This window comes from Strongylocentrotus purpuratus, unplaced genomic scaffold (genome assembly GCF_000002235.5).
Source record: "Strongylocentrotus purpuratus isolate Spur 01 unplaced genomic scaffold, Spur_5.0 spur5_scaffold_13, whole genome shotgun sequence".
Classification (NCBI taxonomy): Eukaryota; Metazoa; Echinodermata; class Echinoidea; order Camarodonta; family Strongylocentrotidae; genus Strongylocentrotus; species Strongylocentrotus purpuratus.
In genome coordinates, this window is record NW_022145598.1 from 7,834,342 (window position 1) to 7,850,190 (window position 15,849).

Sequence of the window (15,849 nt, forward strand, 5' to 3'; positions counted from 1 at the left end):
GTTCCAATTATTCTTACCTCCACCGTATACATCTCTTCAGTTATTCATGGGGGCTGAATATTACACTACAATACGAAACCCATTTTGGGAAGAAGTATTATCAGCCTTTTCAGACCTTACTCAATTCACTGTAAATGATATTGCATGTCAACCCCTTTGGAATAACCCTAAAATAAAAGTTAATGATAACGTAATTTATCATAAGTCTTGGTGCGCTAAGGGGGTACGTTTTGTTAACGATGTTTTAAAAACATATGGATCATTTCTCTCATACTTTGATTTTCAACATAAATATAATGTACATGTAAACTTGCTTCAATATTATGGCTTTTGTAATGCTATATTCGATTTGGTTTTAATAAAAATGTCATACCAAAGGTCATTGAACCTACATGTATCATCCCGGAAGCATTGTTATTAATAATAAAAGTGGAAAAAGGTTGTGCACATATATACCGTTCTTTATTGAAACATAATATAAAGGAATGTAAGAGCCTTACTAAGTGGAAACAGGAGTTTGACCTTGACAATATTGTATGGAGTTCGTATTATTTTCTTCCCTTTAATTCAACTGTCGATGTTAACATGAGGTGGTTTCAGTTCAAGTTACTGAATAGAATTCTTTATATGAAAGATGCTTTGTTAAGATTTAAATTAGTTACAGATAACTTATGTACATTCTGTAATAACAGTGTAGAAACGATTATACATATATTTTGTTACTGTATTCATACAACCGAAATATGGTCTAAACTCGAGTATTGGTTGTCTCGTAATAATGTACTTATTAAGTTTAGAAATCAAAATAAGTTGTTTGGGTTTCACGGTAATAATAACAGTGCCCTCAACTGTATTATGATTATAGTCAGGAAAGAAATTTTTGCAGCCAAATGTAAACAGTGTTTGCCAGTTTTTGAAAACATAATATCAGCGATAAAGTGTTATTATAACATGGAAAAGTATATATGTAAAACAAATCTGAAAGAACAGAAATTTGTGAAAAGTGGTTACTTTTTGCAAAGTGTTTCTGATTGTTTATTTCTTCTAAAATCATTTTGCCAACTAAATCTGTGATATTTATTTTAAATAGTGAACTTCAATTTGTAACTGATACCGGTATCTATAAATGTATGTTCTTATCATATTTTGAATGGCCAGGAATATTATTTTGAATTTCTGCATGTAAAAACCAATTCTTGTATAATGTGAACGATATTATTCAATAAAGGATCCCTGTGGAAGGGGAAAAAAAAAAAAAAAAAAAAAAAAAAAACATTACACGGAACAATATGTTTCGTGTTTTACGTCCAGTCATTTGGTGAATAATTATTATCATTAACTTTTTTACTCGGAGTTCAGTAATTATCATAACAGGAGTGACGACTTTCTAAATTAATAAAGGTGAGTTGAATCGGTTAATGTTACACTACTAGACATTTCTCAAAAACGAAGGCAAATCAAGTCCTTCTAATTAACGAAGGGAGACAAGGAGAGAGAGAGAGAGAGAGAGAGAGAGAGAGAGAGAGAGAGAGAGAGAGAGAGAGACAGGAAGAGAGGGTAGAGCAAGAGAGAGAGAGAGGTTAATTCTGGTTCTGGTGGGCTACTGCATAAACTCCTCAGCTCAGGGAGACAGAGAGAGAGAGAGAGAGAGAGAGAGAGAGAGAGACCACGGGGACCACGCCCACTTCTTTGTACTAGTCTACAGTCTTTTTTTTTTTTTTCCTTCGTTTTTTTTAATAATTTCGCTCTACTTTATCGTTTTGTCTATAGAATTCCATTGCTTTTCTTAAATTATTAAAGTTATCTATTTCCCGATATAGGAAGAGGTTAATACAAGATTTAGGACCATTTCTGAAATCTGCAGCCCGAGTTCGCAGTCCAAACATTGGTAGAGTCTGAAAATTAGACATCAGATGCAGGTCACGTGATTGGACAGTCTAGTTATTTTTGGGGCACTGATTTTGGCGTTACTACCTAATTAACGAGTAATGGATGACGAGGCACCAGTTATTTACGGATTGGAGTTTCAAGTGAGTAACCTAAGCTAGATCCTGTGGTAATAAGAAGTAATAACGATTGATTTGTAAATATCTGAATAAAAAAAAGCTCCAGAGGCCAGAGTCCAGGTCATTTGTATACCATTGTCCCATACATTTATTTCTGTGTTGTGGGAAAGATTTCTTTCACGACAGCCTCCCACCCAAGTTGAAGAAAAAAAAAAGGTTGGCATTAGGGTTAGTGATAGGGTTATAAATAATGTAGATTCCTTCATTTAACCCAATCACTAACCCTAATGGTTACCATGTGCGTGCATGTACAGTAATGTGTGTGTAATTTTAGGTGGTGGCTGTCGCAAAAGGAAATCTTTCTGTATTGTGAATGTCGCGTCTGCAACTTGCAAGACTACGATTATCACAGATGCCTGCGCCTGTAGAGTAATTTATGAGTGACTAAACTTATGTACGGCTATGGATGGGCCTATGTCATGCCATAAACTATCTCTCAATTCAAGGAGGCATTGCCATTGGTATAATTTTTGAAGGAAATACTGTTCAGACGACCTCTATTTTATTGATTCTCAACAGTTTCAAACACCACTGTTGAACAAAAGGGGTGCTGGTCTGAGAATAAGGATCTTCTGCAAAAAATAGGATCGTCTTCGTAAACTTGGACCAATGCATCCCCAAAATTGTGGATCTTCCGCATTTTCGCAGACGTTTCATATTTTTTATCAGTGCGTTGGCGATGCGAAAAATGGATTCCGTGTTGATTTTCCTAATGGTAATGCATTTAAATTGACTTTGTACAGAGACTTTCACATTATGAGCGATAAATCCTAGGGAAGACGGATAACCCATGAAAGTAGATGGTGAACTAGGGTCATTTTCTTACGCTGAATCCATATTTCGTATCGCCAGCAGATGGTTCGGTAACCAGAAACCCCCAGAGCGCCGATGAAAAAAAACATCCACGAAAATGCAGATAATTCTTATTTTTGAGGACGCATTTTGTCCGCATTTATGAGGATATTCTGTTTCTGCCTCGGTTGGTCTGTATACTCAGGGTTAACTGTACTTCATCTTCTCTCTCTCTCTCTCTCTCTCCCCTTTTCTCCATTTCCCCCATGCCTCTCTGGTTTGAAAGAAGATGATCCTCATTCTTGGACCAGCGCCCCTACTGTTCAAAAGACAAAACTCATCAGAATTCGCTCATTCACTCATTAATCGCTTCGTATTCATTGTGTTTATTTCTTGGCCAACGCGCACGCTGAATCTCTGTGTAAAATTGATAGTACATAAATTTGGTTGTAAAAAACTTGATCCATATGATACCTTACCATTTGCGCATACGTAAAAACCTGTACATTTACGGGCGCACAACGGACAGTAGAATCAAGTTTTTTTTGCGGTGGATTTTGCTTTGATCAATCATTAGCTGAAACTACACAATTCACGGTTCACAATAAAAATGAATGAAGTGGCTCTTCGCCAGGATTGACAACAGATTTTTAAAGTATTTGTCTAGCATCGGTGAGTCGAACTAATTATCTTTTTCCTGGTATGTAGGTGTCATAAATTGTCACTAAAGTGCTGATTATGAGTGAATTCTGGTGAGTTTTGTGCAGCACTTTGGTGTTTTAAAATTTTGATAATTAATGGAGGGTGTCTTAAAAAGTTTCCCTACACACAAAATTACTATGAGTGCGAGATTCATAGTACCAGAATTTACTGCTGATCTCAAATTACAACATAGGAAAAGAAAAAGAAGAACAAGATTAAGAACTAGAAGAAGCAGAAGAAGAAGAAGAAGAAGGAGTTTGAGGAAAAGAAGAAAGAGGAGAAGTAAGAAGAGGAAAAGAAAAAGAGGAGAAGTAAGAAGAGAAAGAGAAGAAGAGAGAGAAGGAGAGGAAAAGGAGAAGAAGAAGCTGTCAACCAATCATCTCAACTTGCCAATGTACATGTAGCAATCAGAAAAAAAGAAAAAAAAAGTTGCCAACTACTAGAAATTTGCTTTACATTGCTCCACATTTATAGTTTAAAAAAAAATATTTAGAAAGTCTTAATCTTATCCCTATTTAATAGAGATAAGATTAAGACTTTCTAAATAGTCAAAATTTCCTCTCGCTAAATGTTACATCAAGATTTTCCCTACGTTATACAGGCTCGAAGCTTGACAGCCCAGGTTGCTGAGACAGATGCTATCCGCTTTCTAGTTGGAACACAGTCCCTCAAATATGACAATCAGGTAAGTCTAACATTCAAGACAATGTTTTAAATTTATTAATAGTAATACACTCATGGATCCATTGGTTAAAGGGATTGGGTATCTTTGTCTGAATAATAATATAATTTAGCAAGAGAACATAACTCTTATTAACAATTACAATACAAAATGAGGCTAGTAATGTCACAGTCATACATTTTTCATTGTTTGTTGGCTTATAGATAGAACTTAAATTTGTTTTTGAGATTTTTTTGGTTGGTTACATGTTCAGCGGGGTATCACTTCAACCGTTAAGATAATTTATCTTATGTTTGTTCATCCATACTACAGGTGCATGTGCTGGACTTTGACGAGGATAATAATGCTCTCAACAAAACGGTGTTCTTTCACAAAGATGGAGAGATATGGCACATTGGTTCAAGCCCAGGAGACAAAGATGTCCTATCAACATGCTTCAACAAAAGTAACTCCAGATACCTTTTTTAAAAAGATGTCTGCTCTAATATTAGACAAGTAATACACAGCAGTGAGGGCATTAGTAAGAATTACCCACACAAGGTACCTTTGGAACAGTCTAACAAGCCGGGGGTGTTCGGACTGTTTCGAAGGTGCCGAGTGTTGGTAATTATTACTAATGCCCTCACTGCTGTGTATTATTTGTTTTATAAGATGATGTTTTATAAGATGATTTTACTCATGACTGGTCATTAGTATAGTATTAATGACTGCTTTGAGAGAAATAGTTGTTTTTATACGCTCAAGGGAAGGTTAGAATTGTGCTATTGCCCGAGGCGTGCCGAGGGCAATAGCCCAATTGTAACCTTCCCGAGAGCGTATAAAAACAACTATTTCTCGAATATTAAAGCAGTCATTAATACTTTTATATGCCAAAAACAAAAGAGTCAACTAATGACACCACCTTGGCCTTTCTCTAGTTTATCTGCACGGTTGTTTTTTATGAGTGTATCTTTGAGAGTAGACTAGATCTAGATTCTAGTCTAAGCAATATATTTTTACAATTTTGGGGGTGGGCCGGCCCTGTGGGAAATATGGAGAAGAACCTGCGCTTTCATATGACACCTCACTTATTGAGTATCACCTTCAGGATCACAACGGATAAAGGTTTGAATCTCGAATTGAAAAAAAAAAACTTGACTTTTTTTGCATGGTCGCGCAATGCACGTAGACTGCATAGAGACTGCATTGCGTGCAATCTCTATGGGAAGAATTTCAGCACACAACATCGGGTGCGCGATCAGACACCCTGACTACCAGATCTATTTTCGTCTACGTCTATGCTGGTACTCCATTTTCAGCAACTAAACCAATAATTTGATCAGGATCCGCTTCATCGTCTTATAATACTTACTATTCATCCCTGTAAAATTTTATGCGTAGTGTTGTCACAATTATAACACAATAATGAGATGTGTTGTAATGCTCAACATGCCTAAAAAGTGCCAGTAGTATCACCCTCACTCTACACAAGATTTTTATGATTGGAATTCCAAATTTTGAAATAACGTTATCCTAACTGTTTTTTATAACACTACAGGCTATTGAGAAAAATGTGTTTGGTAAAACTGGTCACTTGAAGATTTTAACTTTTTTGAAGTACTTCATGATCATTTTGAAGGGCAATTTTTTTTTAGGGCTTCAATATTACATCCTATCACAGACACTGATAACACGTAGGGCTATGCATCTCAGATTAGTAAAACTGGAAACGTTGTTAAACAATGACTTTGAAGGGGGTGTAGCATGGCAAATACTGGTTCTTTTGAACAACTGCACGTAAATGAATGGACTTGATTAACGGTCAGCGCGCTAGTGTTTGCTAAACAGACCAAAGTTCTCCTCACACTTTGGTTTCGCATATGTTGCAAGCATGTGAATACTGTGGTAGCGTCGTCCGTAGTCGTGTTATACCTGATTGGCCCCGGGTCAGGCTACGGGAGAGACACATAGTCCCGTCATGCTACACCCCCGCTAAGGATTCTAAGGAAGGGTGACGGTCAGCTGGGCTTCAGAAACGCTTGATTGAATATGGATATTTTTCTTTCCAGTTGTAGACAACAAACTCCAGGGCCAGGCAGCCATCTGGAGACTACCAAGCGATGATGAGGACCCAGACATACAGGATGTGGGTCTCCATGACGACGCATCATCCAACGCAAAGAACCTGGAGGTGCTGTGTCGGCTGGACAACTCAGATGCGGGCAACATTATGAGGTATTCATTGGTACAATATGATGATGATGATGATAGTGGTAGTGATGATGATGATGATGATGATGATGATGATGATGATGATGATGATGATGATGATGATGATGATGATGATGATGATGATGATGATGGTGATGATGATGATGGTGATGATGATGATGGTGATGATGATGGTGATGATGATGATGATGATGATGGTGATAATGATGATGATGATGATGAGGATGATGATGATGAGGAGGATGAGGATGATGATGATGATGATGATGATGATAAGGATGATAAGGATGATTAGAAGAAGAAGAATGGTGATGATATTGATAAGGTTTTTTTTAATACAATGTTTTAAACAAGGCGATCATCAGTTTGATACAAAAAGTATGTATGAAGACACTGATATAACATGAGTATGGTTGATAGAGATTGTCCTCATATCTCATAACTTTTTTCCCATACAGTGTATTATGGGAGCCTCAAGGAGATGGGAACAGGATCCTGTCTCTGACGGACAATAAGTTTCTTGTGTGGGATCTAGAGGCCAGTGGAAGCAGAGCTAGGGTAAGTCCCCCGTTTACTTCAAGTACTACATTGGTCCAGTAGATTAAGGCCAGGACAAAAGAGGAAGGAAAATGATCTGATAGTTGTTTAAGTGTACCACTCAACTGAAAAGAAAAGAATCATTTGTCCATAGTTAGAATGTATGAAATCAATCTCAAAAACTGTACCTGGCGTTCTGTGTGTTAATTGTTTGGAAGTTACACAAAAATATTGAAATGACATAAAATCCAGTGCTCTAAAGACAAGTTGGACTTGGTTTTCTGTGTGTGCCCTATTCTAGGTGAGCGAGGGCAGGTGTGTTGACGAATCGACTCACTAGTTGCTTTCTATGAGTGTATTAAATCTTACAATATCTTTTGTAGAAATAATACTTAAAACTCATATTTTGAATATAGAATACATAGGTGGAACTCCTTACAGACAGAGCGCATCTCACTCAGTAGGCCTGTCCTCATCAGCTTGAGTTTGCCAAATGACCCGCTATTTATACCATCCCGATCGCAAATTAGCCAGTTAATTTGCGTCTCCATCAGCCCGCAGTTGCAATTAGCGGGATATTTGGTTGAGAAAATTCCTGAGAAATCTTGGTCTTGTTTCCAAAATATCCCGCTATTTGGGAAAAAGCGGGCCAATTTGCTAATTTGCGCCCGTCCATGATGGTTTGTGATGAGCATATTGGCCTGGTGAAAATGCAATTTTGAAATTCGGGATAAAGATGAATAATAATATGATGATGATGATTGATATACATCAGAAGAAAAGAAAAGCAAATCACACATTGTATCTTACCTACAGATGACGAGTTCAGCAACCTTAGAGGGCAAAGGTCATCCTAAGTTCACCTCTCTTCGATGGAACCCGCATCATAACAACTCCCAGGTTGCATCAGCCAATGATACAACCATTAGAGGGTGGGATCTCAGATCTATGGAGTAAGATATTTATTTTTCCTTTGAAATCCATTCAAAAATCACTTCATAGGGTTGTCGCATGCCCCTGTAATCCAGAAAATAATGGAAGTTACAAACTGATTCAGCCAAGGATGCAGGTTCGAAACTGAGTCACGTCTTTAGGATGGACCAGATGACGTTAAAGGTCGGTCCGCAGATATAATAATAATCATATCTGATTGATACACCTCTGTAAAAACCCAATTACACACACATGTACGATGTTTTTGACATTTGCTCTGCATTAGTCTATTTTACTAACTGAGTTTCTAACTTCAACTCTGGATCAAACACTATATGTAACACTAACCCTAAAGCTTACCCTAAATCTAACCCTAAAGCTTACCCTAAACCTAACCTAAAACCCAGTTGAAACCCTATCCCTAACTCAAAACATTTGATGAAATAAAGCCAGGAGTAAAATGTCAGAGCGCCAGATCATGGCAGGTCATTCTACAGTCATGGTGCAGATGCCTGAAAAGCATTATCACCAGCTTTACTTGGACGCAGGCTGGTTCTTTTTCTTGACCGAGTTGAACATTATGAGGATATATACTCAACCACTTTCCTCACTCTTTCCTCTTTTTCAATTCAATTCAATTCAATTTTAGTTCATTCAGTACAAAAAACATTACATATAGCAATTAGATGTATTACATAAAACACACATTAAAAACACATTGGACAAGGACATAAAAATAAACTGAATAAGTTGCAACCTGAAAGGAAACATAATCCTGATATAAAGGTTGCCCCACTTTTTATAATAAAAAGTGTGAAATACATATATATTCGTTACTGAACATTATACAAAGACACAAATCAAAACAACAAACAAACAAAATGTCTTGAATTCAAACGATTATTGCAATTTACCCAAAAGAATTTGTTTATACCTCCGTTTATATACATTTATATTAGCAGAACCCTGTATGTAATGAGGAAGAGTGTTCCACAGAAACGGTCCTTGGAAAATAATTAATTTTTGGTTCAGTACTTTACAAATCAATGGCAAATGAAAATTTTGAGCATTTCTAGTAATATAACAGTGACTATGAATATTACTCTTTAATAAATACAATTTGGAAATGGAATCAGGAAGAAGCTACTAAAGAGAGAAACTATTGTTAATAATGAAAACTTTCTCTTATAAACCCACTGCAGGCAAACATACATGATAGAGAATGCCCATGGCCAGTTGGTTCGGGATTTGGACTTCAATCCGAACAAGCAATACTACATGGCATCCTGCGGCGATGATTGCAGCGTCAAGTTCTGGGATGTTCGCAACACCGAATGGCCCGTCATGGTCCAGAATGACCATTCGCACTGGTAGGTGGTAGTTGTATGTGGGCGCTGTAACATATATACCAACTTACAATCAATTATAGATATGTGTTTGCATCTGCATTCGTGCTACAATATTGTATCCAAGAGAAATTCTATCTGTAATATAATTTAATTGTAACTTATTCAATTATGAAGATAAATTTTTTGAAGGAGATACAATAGATTTTGGGGAGATAAAATTTATTATATGTCTATGTTTTAGGGCCATGAACGAGTATCTACTCACACACCTCCCCACGACATTTACGTCTGGATAACTTGATTGACAAGCTTGATATGTGTGCAGCCCTCATTCTAACAAGAAAAGTAAATCAGTAAGAGAGAGAGAGAGAGAGCGCCGACTGGAAAGAAGGAGGGGAAAGAGCACTGTTTTTGAAATACATGTATACTAATAGTCACACCTGTTGATATACTAAAGTGACTCTGTAACATTAGCTCAGATTCTGAAACAAAATCCTGGATTTAGCTCATGCTGCAATCATAATTATAAACCTTTAGGTCAGTCAGGAATCCCATGACTTTTACAAGCCGATCGCCTGTCTGATTATCAAGACATTAATGATTGGAAATCAAAATTTCATATTTCGTTTTCCTGACGGTTTTTATAGCACTTAAGTCTATCGTGGAAAATGAGGTATGGTCAAACCAGTCATTCAAAGATTTTGTTTTTTTGAGGCACTTCATGATCATTATGAAGCGCAATTTGTTTAGGGCTTCAATCACTATGAACATGACTGACAAAGAAAGGGGACAAAATATACAGTTCCTCAGGTAGACAGAGGAACATCCCTTCACTGCTATTATGTAAAAAGGTGAATATGCATGTGACACCTGTTCTACAAACTTTTACATAATAGCAGTGAAGGGATGTTCCTTTGTCTACCTGAGGAACTGTATATTTTGTCTGCTTTCTTTGTCAGTCATATTCATAGTGAATATTGCACCATATCACAGACACTGATAACATGTAGGGCCATGCATCTCAGATTTAACATTGTTAAACGATGCCTTTAATATATAAAGACTCTCTCCTACTTCGTTTCAGGGTTTGGAGCGTAAGATACAACCAATTCCATGATCAGCTTGTCCTGAGCTCAAGCAGCGATAGTCGGGTCATCCTAACCAACGCAGCATCTATCTCATCCGAACCGTTCGGTCACATGGACGAAGACGATGATGACGAGGAGGAGGATGACGACATCATGGATAACGAGGAGAAAAACAGGTAAGATGATTTATTATCGATATTGTGAGAATGTAAAAGGAAAAAAATCAACACAAAAGATGTCTGCTGTGTATGATTGACCACATAGGCAGAATTGCAAAATTTATTTGAGGTTTACCACTTACATGTGTGTGCATTCTGCTCAAAACTATCAACTGGTTGCTTAAATTGTTTTATTTGTTTGTTTGTTTGTTTGCCTTTTTCCTTGTTTTGTTTTATATTGTGTATTTTCTAAAAATTAGGTGCAATGTATTTAAAGTATATGTGTAATGATAATCAAAATAGAGAGATTGTATTCATGTTGCAATTGTATTATAAACTTACTAAAAAAGGTGGTTACTCTTTTCTATTAGTATGTAAAGTACAACAACCTGAGCTGAATTGCATGTTTTGATTTAAAGATAAAGGCCAGTTATGGTCATGCGATTGCATTGTGAAAGAAACGTTGTGGAATCGATCAGAAAAGGTTGATCATCTAGCATATAAGTATTGGTGTGTACTGCAAGGTTCTGGAATCATCAAAATGATAAGAAATTTGGCCCAGTCTTCGTAAAGTTACGAGCACTGTACACAAAAAGTTGTATATGGGACTACGCACACGTGCGTTTATCTCTCACAGTCCAATAGATAAACTAATTTACCAAATATATCAATTACTAGGCGGTTTCCCGTCAAAAATTTTATCATCATGTATTAGGCAAAACATTTTTTCACATGATTGGTAATAAAGAGCTTCCATTTCATTTTTTTGAAATTGGGGCATTTCCATTACTGGTCTTTACCTGTACCTCTCACAGACTTTTGTTGTTGTTGTTACTTTGATTTATGTATTCCTGAAACATTAATTGCAAAGTTTATATTAATCTATGTTTGAAAGAATGATAATTAAAATAAAGAAATGTCATGTTGTGATTGGTTTATTATCAAGTTCACAGTTCCGCTTCCTCCTTTCTAGAGCCATCTATACACAGAGTTTGGCCAACTTGGTTTCACTGGGTCACAACATGGCAATTATTCTTTTGTTTTGTGCTTGCCCAACAAAGCAGTAGTCGCCATATTGTGTCCAACTCGAACCGGGTTGGCCAAACTCTGTGTATAGATCGCTCCACTCTTTTCCATCAATATGTTAGATGGGTACCCAGTAGGATGCGAAAGCTAATGTGCTTAGATTAGCAAGTGTGCGCTTGTAAAAATGATGCACTGGCTGGAATGCTCCCCAGGGAGGGGAAAATGTGCATACATTGTGTGCGGGTAAGCCTGAATCCGATGACCGGGGTAAAAATATGATTGCAGGGCCCTCAGGGAGAACAGTATGAATACTGATGAGGCTACCCTGGGTAAAACAAGACATATTATTATATGTAACGTGTGCTTATGTTTCTTATTGTTGTTTCAGGTCTAAAGAAGCCATGAAGGATGGTGTCATAGCAACCTATGAAGAGCATGAGGACAGCGTGTATGCGGCCGAGTGGTCTGCGGCCGACCCTTGGCTCTTTGCCTCGTTGAGTTACGATGGTCGGTTAGTCATTAACAGAGTACCAAGGGCTGAAAAGTACAAAATTCTTCTCTGAGCTTCCTTGAGTCAAAGTCACATGGATCATTTGTTCTGAAGTGAACCATTAGTTGGGCTGGCTATGGTAAGACTTCTGGTTATTTATCGACAATGCACCAAGATGAGATAGGCACCAGATTCTTCTCTGAGCTTCTCCGACTCAAAAGTCACATGGATCATTTGTTCGTTCTGAAGTGAACCATTAGCTGGACTGGCTATGGTAAGACTGCTGGTTATTTATGTACAATGCACCAAGACAAGAAAAGTACAAGGTTCCTCTCTGAGATTCCTGGTAATTTGCCAGTTGGAGGTTAAATCTGGGGTTTTCCCCTTGTGGAGGTTCAACCGTCAGTTCTTCATCAATCGATTACCAGGGACAGTGAGGTGTAATGTTTTCCTTTCAGCTGTATGTTGTAGGGACTCAAAGAGACTCAAACTAATGAAGAATATATCGAGGGGTCAGTGACACAAAGACGTAACTCCATTTTGGCCATTTTGAGAAAAAGTGGTTTATGTGCCACTGAGCACTTGGGCCTTAAGGAGTTAAGTCTATGTTTCAGTAGCCATTGACTTGAACGGGGTGTTGGATGGAGTTTGGTCTTTGTGTTTCCTGGAAAGCCCACATTTTTCTGAACATTTTGATATAAAATACTCATTTTGCAATAATATTGAGTTACGTCTTTGTGTCACTGAACCCTCGATATGGTCCGACTTTGAATGACCAGTGGCCATTTGCCTCACTGAGTTATGATGGTCGCTTCAATAGTCTTCGACAAAGGACCAAGGGCCGAGAAGTACAAGATTTGTCTCTGATATTTTTAGTCAACAAACTGGAATCAATGACATGGACTGGTTGTTCCTGAAAGGACCATCTGCTTTGCTCAGCAAGTTCCCCTAAGCTAATACAGTCAGGCATCCACAATATACCAAGCCTAGGACAGAGAAGTAGAAGATAATTCTCTTGGCTTTCTCCAGCAAAGAAGATCACCAAAGAAAGAACTGTTTCTTCTGGCAAAAAGATCTTGATTTACAAGTACAGCAGGAGTTATCCAAGGCCAGCCTGTTCCTCTTTGACCTATGACCTCTGACAGACAGTGACTCATCTACAGAGTACCAAATGTCAGTGGAGAAATATGTATGATTCTTCTCTGAGATTTCTTAAGTCAAAATAACTGTAATCAATTGAACGGACTGATTATTTTCACTGATGTATTTGTGCAGAATAACTGCCATTTTTTATGGAAAAATACAGAGTTTGGCATTTGATAACTTCTTGCCATTTTGAAGATTATATTTTGGGGTTCATCAGCAGTACAGAAAGTTTACATGAGAAAAATGTTCTCGGAATTAGCTTTTTTTATTCTTATACAACTCAATATGTTTGGTAAGTGATTTAAAGCATTTTCTTTTCTCTCAAATTAAGATCTAAGAGAAGTAAGAATATGTTCAAAATTATATCAGAATTATGATCGAAACATAGATTTAAAAAAAAAAAATTATGGGACATTCATTACATTTCAAGGTCCATATTTTTTTCTGCTGAGAGCCAGAAGGGCATTTACACAGAATTAATTTAGGCTCTTGGCAGACATTTTGTTTTTGAGCTCATATCTCTGATTACCTGATTACACAGTGATCAATTATGGGCTGTAAATTTGGTTTTCAAGATATAGATTGAACTATAAATATAATAACATATATTTTCTTGTTTGTGGAGGACATATTATACTTTTACATCATGAGAATATATCGGATGAACTGAGATTGTCTGTTGACCACTGCAATATTCCTTTTTTCCCCCGAAAGGCCAAATGCCAAGTGACAAAATGGAATAGTTTTAGCACTCTAAAAACATTCCCAATTGCTGTAAATATATATACATGTATATGTCATTATTTATCAAAAATGATTATAAATAAAATGGAGATGTTATCTATATGAAAGAATTCCACATAAGTGATTATTATTTCTCCTACTTGTTAATGTGAGGACAGAAAGCTGAATAAAAGCTGTCGAGAGAGAGAGAGAGAGAGAGAGAGAGAGAGAGAGAGAGAGAGAGAGATACATAGAGGGGAGGAGGGAAAGGGGTAGAGAGTGGAGAACAAAGAAAGCAAGCAAGAAAGTGGGCACAAAGGAGAGAAATAGAAAAGAGGGAGAGAAAGAGAGCTTTGCTGGATGCACATTAATATCATTAAATGATAAACTTTAGTGTTCCTTCAGCCTAGATAAGTTTGACAACTTCAAAAGTTGATGAAAATTAATACATGTTGCATTTGTTTTCTTCTTCAAACATCTTTCAAGGTTTCATGTCACTCATTTAGGATAAGAATCGGTATGTCCCATTAATTAATCTTTATTCAAAAGTTGAAACTTATTTATGGTTTCCCTTTGACCAATATAGAAGTGCTTGGAATGCCTTGCTAAAGTAGCCCTGTTGATAATCAGGGGTTCAGGGGTGCTATGAATATATGCCCCATTAGAATGAGGACCTTATACATGTACAACAGTAACAATAATGATGATGATAACACTGATAATAATGATGATATTTATGATAATAATGATAATGATAATACTAATAATACTACTAATGATAATGAGAAAATAATGATGATAGTAATAGTAATATAATAATCATCATTAACATCACCATCAATATAATTGTAAGCACTTTTTGTTTAATACCTAAGACCCCCTCCCCCCCCCCCCCCCCCCGGAAAACATCCTGGCCCCGCCCCTGCTTTCAATGCCTTACATAGTTTCTTTCCAACAGCATTTATGGTTTCCCTTTAACCGTTACTTTCCCTTGATCCGTATTAAACGCTTGGAATGTGGGGATGAAGGACGAGGGATGAGAGATTTACTACTTCTCCTGATTAACCGAGGCAGTATGTGCCTTTCTTCAAGTTCAAATGTGATATGAATCCAAACATTGCATAAAGAACTCGATCTCTATTTGAATGGCCATTATGAACGCGCATAAGTGTATCCATGCGCGGATCCAGGATTTCGGAAAAGAGGGGGCGTAATATTCATTTTTTGGAAACAAGGTGTGATTTGAAGTTCTACCACCCCCCCCCCCCCCCTTAAAAAAGAAAGAAAGAAGAGAGAGAGAGAGAGAGAGAGAGAGAGAGAGAGAGAGAGAGAGAGTGCAGTGCGGAAAAGAGGGTGCATAATATTCAATATTTTTTGGAAAGGAAAGTGCTTTGAAGTTCTACCCCCCCCCCCCCCAATTTAAAAAGAAAGAAAGAAAAGAGAGATAGACACACACATAGAAAATGTCATCAATACTTTACGTTGCCTCTCGATTTCAAGTTCTTGTAGAAGTAGGGCCTATAATCAAAAAAATGTAACTTCAACTCAAACCAGAAAGAAGTGATTACAATGAATCAAACGTAATGGTTTGGTCTTACTACATATTGGAATGTTTATGAGAGTCATCATTTGGGTGATATGATCAGTAGTAGATCTAGGCAGCGGTGGCAGTTGAGGGGGGGGGGGGGGGGGGTACCGGTCTTCAAAATCGCATGAACAAGAATAGCAGCAGAACCAACAAATCGAGCAACAGAAGCAACGATAACTACATCAATACCATCAATTGATTCAAACTTGGCCGCGAGCAAGCACTTAAAACAAATTCAGATGATTGCTTCTTCATGTTATAGTATTGTAGATTATGTTTACCCCTATAGGCTCCCCCACCGATCGGTCACTGAAAACGAGCAAGACAGTATAAAATATATAAAACTTTTTTTTTGTTT

General features: G+C 37.2%; 1 protein-coding gene across 1 annotated transcript; it reads left to right on the forward strand.

The window, feature by feature from the left end:
- Window positions 1-1,899: 1,899 nt before the first annotated feature.
- LOC578188 (EARP-interacting protein homolog) lies at window positions 1,900-12,173 on the forward strand. Its single transcript, XM_030982806.1, has 9 exons — window positions 1,900-2,030; window positions 4,162-4,245; window positions 4,555-4,687; window positions 6,291-6,456; window positions 6,912-7,011; window positions 7,807-7,943; window positions 9,126-9,293; window positions 10,357-10,536; window positions 11,933-12,173. Exons 1-9 carry the CDS (start codon window positions 1,989-1,991, stop codon window positions 12,105-12,107), a joined length of 1,185 nt encoding a protein of 394 aa, XP_030838666.1. The 5' UTR covers window positions 1,900-1,988; the 3' UTR covers window positions 12,108-12,173.
- Window positions 12,174-15,849: the final 3,676 nt, after the last annotated feature.

Bases quoted from the DNA above. Each gene is read 5' to 3' on its own strand.
- LOC578188 (XM_030982806.1), top strand. From the start codon at position 1,989: ATGGATGACGAGGCACCAGTTATTTACGGATTGGAGTTTCAA. The intron at 6,457-6,911 runs GTATTCATTGGT...TTTCCCATACAG, and splicing joins GATGCGGGCAACATTATGAG to TGTATTATGGGAGCCTCAAG. The intron at 7,944-9,125 runs GTAAGATATTTA...AACCCACTGCAG, and splicing joins TGGGATCTCAGATCTATGGA to GCAAACATACATGATAGAGA.